We start from the raw sequence: 6,000 nt of genomic DNA on the forward strand, positions 1-6,000 counted from the left end.
CCTCGGATGATGTGCCCTCCTAAAGTCCATGATCAGCTCCTTAGTTTTTTTGATGTTCAAGAGGAGGCTGTTGTCCTAGCACCAGAGTGCTAGATCAGCCACCTCCTCCCGGTAGGCCTTCTCATCGTTGTCTGAGATCAGGCCCACCACCACAGTGTCTTCAGCAAACTTAATTATTGAGTTGGAGCTGAACCTAGCCACACAGTCATGTGTGTACAGGGAGTACAATAGGGGGCTGAGGACGCAACCCTGGGGCGACGATGTATTCCCTCCCATCTTGACTACCTGGGGCCTGGCGGTGAGAAAGTCCAGGACCCAGGCACACAGGGAGGTGTTGAGCCCTAATTCCAGTAGCTTCCTGGCCAGTCTGGTGGGGACTATCGTGTTGAAGGCTGAACTGTAGTCTATGAACAGCATCCTCACGTAGCCCCCCTTCTGGCTGTCAAGATGAGAGAGTGCGGTGTGCAAGACCTGGGAGACCGCATCATCCGTGGATCTGTTCGGACGGTATGCAAACTGCAACGGGTCCATGTTCCGAGGGAGGGAGGCGCAGATGTGTTTCTCCACCAGCCTCTCAAAGCATTTCATGACTACCGAGGTAAGGGCCACCGGACGGTAGTCATTCAGGCAGGCTGGGGAGGCATCTTTTGGTATCGGTACAATTACAGGTTTTTTGAAGCAGGCAGGAACCACGGAGGTTACACAAAAAAGCTGGAGAAACTCAGCGGGTGCAGCAGCATCTATGGAGCGAAGGAAATAGGCAACGTTTCGGGCCGAAACCCTTCTTCAGGAACCACGGACTTGTCCAGGGAGAGGTTGAATATTGTAGTGAGCACCGGAGCTAGCTGCATAGCACAGGACTTGAGTACTCTCCCCGAGATGCCATCAGGGCCTGCAGCTTTTCTCGTGTTCACCCGTGTCAGTGCCCTCCTCACGTCGTGTTCGGACAGCGAGAATGTGTGCACATTCCTCGCGGTCTCTTCAGCTTCGGTAGCCAGCCCGCTGGCGGTATTCTCGATAGTCGGCAGACCTGGAGTGGTGTTGCCCATCTCGAAACGAGCGTAGAAGGAGTTCAGGTCATCAGCTAGGGAGGTGCCGGCACATGCGGATGAGGATGGGGTGCTCCGGTAGTTGGTTACAATCCGTAACCCCTGCCACAGGCTTCTGGTGTCCTGCTGCTCCATCTGTAACTCCATCTTGTCCCTGTACCTTCTCTTTGCGTCCTTCACCGCCCTTCGCAGTCGGCAGGACTCTGCCTTGTAGACGTCCATGTTTCCTGATGCCAGGCCCCAGTTGTAGGCAGCGGTACGAGCATTCAAGGCCACATGAACAGACCCAGGGTTTTTGGTTCGGAAAGGTGCTTACCCTTACCGTGGGGACGATGTTGTCGGTTATTGTTGCGATGAAGTCCGTGACTGCTTCCGCGAACTCACTGACGTCACTGGAACTTGCTTGGAACATATTCCAGTCGACATCACTCAGTGCATCTTGCAGCATGGCCTCTGACTGGTCAGACCACCGCTTTACGTCCCTCGTCTCTACCGCTTCCCGAACTATCCTCTGTTTATACTCCGGCAACAGGAAAATAGCAGCGTGGTCAGATTTTCCTAGGGGAGGGAGTGAAATGGCCTTGTAGCCTTTCCTGAACGGTGTGTAGCAGTGGTCCAAAGTTCTCTCCCCCCTGGTGGCACACGGGATGTGTTGGTAGAAGTTCGGCATGACCTTCTTGAGATTTGATTTATTAAAATCTCCAGCCACCACCATAGCCGCATCCGGCTACTTGTTTTGATGTCGACATAGCACATCGTGTAGGGCCGATAGTGCCACGTCGGTGTCCGCCTGCGGTGGAATGTAGACGGCTGTGACGATCACTGAGCCGAACTCCCAGGGAAGGTAAAATTACCCCTCATATTCCTATTAAATCTTTCCCCCCTCACCTTAAACCTGTGTCCTTGGATTCTCGATTCCGCTACTCTGGACAAGAGACTCTGTGAGTCTACCTGATCTATTCCTCTCACGATTTTACACACCTCTATATCACCCGTCATCCTCCTGCGCCCCAAGGAATAGTATCTGACCCCCGGGAGTGAAAGCAGGACAAAAGTGAATCATTTTTACTTTTGAAAGACATTTAGAAAATTAGTGAAAAATGGTGAATATATGGAACTCCAATGATGCGGTCTCCGAGGCGTCACGTGGAAAATGTTAGAGAGACACAACCCTCTGCACGACGCAGAACCATATATAACCATATAACAATTACAGCACGGAAACAGGCCATCTCGGCCCTTCTAGTCCATGCCGAACACTTACTCTCACCTAGCCCCATATACCTGCACTCAGACCATAACCCTCCATTCCTTCCCCGTCCATATAACTATCCAATTTATTTTTAAATGATAAAAACGAAACTGCCTTCACCACTCCCTCTGGAAGCTCGTTCCACACAGCCACCACTTTCTGAGTAAAGATGTTCCCCCTCATGTTACCCCTAAACTTTTGTCCCTTAATTCTCAAATCAGTCCTCTTGTTTGAATCTTCCCTATTCTCAATGGAAAAAGCTTATCCACGTCAACTCTGTCTATCCCTCTCATTATTTTAAAGACCTCTATCAAGTCCCCCCTTAACCTTCTGCGCTCCAAATAATAAAGACCTATCTTAAAAACATAGAAAATAGGTGCAGGAGTAGGCCATTTGGCCCTTCGAGCCTGCACCGCCATTCAATATGATCATGGCTGATCATCCAACTCAGTATCCTGTACCTGCCTTCTCTCCTTACCCCCTGATCCCTTTAGCCACAAGGACCACATCTAACTCCCTCCTAAATATAGCCAATGAACTGGCCTCAACTACCTTCTGTGGCAGAGAATTCCACAGATTCACCACTCTGTGTAAAAAAATGATTTTCTCATCTCAGACCTAAAAGACTTCTCCCTTATCCTTAAACTCTGACCCCTTGTTCTGGACTTCCCCAACATCGGGAATAATCTTCCTGCATCTGGCCTGTCCAACCCCTTAAGAATTTTGTACGTTTCTATAAGATCCCCCCTCAATCTTCTAAATTCTAGCGAGTATTATCCAGTCTTTCTTCATATGAAAGTCCTGACATCCCAGGAATCAGTCTGGCGAACCTTCTCTGTACTCCCTCTATGGCAAGAATGTCTTTCCTCAGAGTAGGAGACCAAAACTGTACGCAATACTCCAGATGTGGGCTCACCAAGACCCTGCAGTACAACCTCCCTGCTCTTATACTCAAATCATTTTGCTATGAATGCTAACATACCATTCGCTTTCTTCACTGCCTGCTGCACCTGCATTCCTACTTTCAATGACTGGTGTACCATGACACCCAGGTCTCGTTGCATCTCCCCTTTTCCTAATCAGCCACCATTCAACCTTTTTCTGTAACTTAGGTGCTAAAACCCAGGCAACATTCTAGTAAACCTCCTTTGTATTATCTCTATTTTGTTGACTTCTTTCCTATAATTTGGAATCCAGAATTGTACACCATATTCCAGAATTGGCCTCACCAATGCCTTGTACAATTTTAACATTACATCTGATTTATAAAGGCCAGCACACTAAAAGCTTTCTTTACCACCCTATCTTCATGAGAGTCCACCTTTAGGGAACTATGCACAGTTATTCCTAGATCCCTCTGTTCAACTGCATTCCTCAATTCGCTATCATTTACCATGTACATCCTATTTTGATTTGTCCTGCCAAGATGTAGCACCTCACACTTATCAGCATTAAACTCCATCTGCCATCTTTCAGCCCACTCTTCCAAATGGCCTAAATCTGTCTGGAGACTTTGAAAATCTACTTCATTATCCACAACACCACCTATCTTAGTATCATCTGCATACTTACTAATCCAATTTACCACAGAAGTAGAAAAATGGTGAAAATAAATAGGTCTGGTGTGCACTGAGGTCCCAGTTGGACATCCCCAGCTCCCTTCTGGTCCCACCCTGTGGAGGAAGGCCAAAGTGAGCTCAGCCGTGCATCGTGTGGGCAGTGTCCCGACCCGAAACTTCACCCATTCACCACACCAGCGTGGGGAATCTGTGGAATTCTTTGACACAGAAGGCTGTAGAGGCCAAGTCAGTGGATATTTTTAAAGCAGAGATAGATAGATTCTTGATTAGTTCAGGTGTCAGATGTTATGGGGAGAAGGCAGGAGAATTGGGATAGGAGGGAGAGATAGATCGGTCATGATTGAATGGTGGAGCAGACGTGATGGGCCGAATGGCCTAATTCTCCTCCTATTCCTTATGACCCATTCCTTTTCTCCAGAGATGCTGCCTGAGACACTCCAGCATTTTGTATCTATCTACAGTGTAAACCAGCATCAGCAGTTCCTTCCCACCAGTCTGAAGAAGGGCCTTGACCCAAAACCTCACCCATCATTGCACTAAGCATTATTCCCTTATCATGTATCTACACAGTGTAAACGGCTCGATTGTAATCATGTATAGTCTTTCTGCTGGCTGGTTAGCACGCAACAAAAACTTTTCACTATACCTCGGGACACGTGACAATGAACTAAACTGTAAATGTATCTTCCTTCTCTCCAGAAATGCTGCCAGTGGTGATCACTTACTCCATTTTGTGTCTGCCTTCATTGGTGTATGGTCCAGGGATAAGTCTCCATGCAGCAGCATCTGCAGGTCCCACCTATCTGTGTGTATCTAGTGTGTACTGTTGAAGAGTGTGCATTACTGAAGGTGCCCAGTGGGTGGAAATACTACAGCCATTGTGCTTCAATGATGATCTCCAATTGACCCACCTTCTCTCCTCAGGTGAATGGAGGAGCCAGATCATCTTCTGAGATCGTACAGGAGCTGGCCATTGATATTCTGTCCAAAATACCTCCTGACTTTGAAATTGAGGATGTGACGGTGAGGAATAGCCCACTCCCTGCAGCTGTGTCACGGGTTTCTCCTCAGCCTTTTCAAAGCGGAACTGGGTGCTGGGGTGAATCTGCAGTCAGCTGAGAGTTGGCTGGTGAAATGGGCTTGTTCACCTTTTAGTTCCTTTTACTTTAGTTTAGTTAAACTAAGGAAGTTCTGCAACACACACTCTCTGCCATATCAATGCCTAGCATCTAAACTAAACTATGGATGGAATTTGGGACGATATGACAGAGAGTGAGTGTTACAGTGTGTTACAGAACTTCCTCATCCGCCTTTAGTTTAGTGTAGTTTAGAGATACAGCGTTGAAACAGGCCCTTCAGCCCAGCGATCCCTGCACACTAACACTATCCTAGCGACAATTTTACAATTTTACCAATTAACCTACAAATCTGTACATCTTTGGAATGTGGGAGGACACCAGAATACCCGATGAAAACCCACGCAGGTCATGGGGAGACTCCGCACAGACAGTACCTGTGGTGAGGATGGAACCCGGGTCCCTGGCGCTGTGAGGCAGCAACTCTACCGCTGAGCCACCCTGTGCCTTTACTCACAACCCCTAGTTTATAAAACCAGTGCTCTGGTTCCTGTACCTGTACTTGTTTGGCTGTGACCTGTACAGGCCCACAAATATTCACCGCGCCCTGAAGGAAGAAAGGTATTTTTGTCTCAGTCCTTAGACTCTGAGACTGTGACTCCTTGGTCTCTGCTCATGTGGGAAAGCTGCAAACCCACTGCTTGGCTGCTGCATGACAGCGACCCCTGCTGGAACCACTGCTCTTCACAGTCTATACTCATCACTCTGCGATCAAAAACTCCACTTGCAAATCTGTACACAATGCCAAATCTGTGTGATGGGTATGTTGGTGTGTGTGTGTGTGTGTGTGTGTGTGTGTGTGTGTGTGTGTGTGTGTGTGTGTGTGTGTGTGTGTGTGTGTGTGTGTGTGTGTGTGTGTGTGTGTGTGTGTGTGTGTGTGTGTGTGTGTGTGTGTGTGTGTGTGTGTGTGTGTGTGTGTGTGTGTGTGTGTGTGTGTGTGTGTGTGTGTGTGTGTGTGTGTGTGTGTGTGTGTGTGTGTGTGT

The 6,000-nt window shown here is 48.1% G+C and overlaps 1 protein-coding gene across 1 annotated transcript in view; it reads left to right on the forward strand.

Moving 5' to 3' along the window:
• The window catches only part of LOC129708029 (dynein axonemal heavy chain 3-like), a 426,708-nt gene that overhangs the window by 397,243 nt on the left and 23,465 nt on the right, over nt 1-6,000 (forward strand). Inside the window, exon 76 of the mRNA XM_055653570.1 lies at nt 4,806-4,904. Coding sequence (XP_055509545.1) covers nt 4,806-4,904 — 99 coding nt within the window. The remainder of the gene's footprint in view (nt 1-4,805; nt 4,905-6,000) is intronic.

This window comes from Leucoraja erinacea, chromosome 22 (assembly GCF_028641065.1).
Source record: "Leucoraja erinacea ecotype New England chromosome 22, Leri_hhj_1, whole genome shotgun sequence".
Lineage (NCBI taxonomy): Eukaryota > Metazoa > Chordata > Chondrichthyes > Rajiformes > Rajidae > Leucoraja > Leucoraja erinaceus.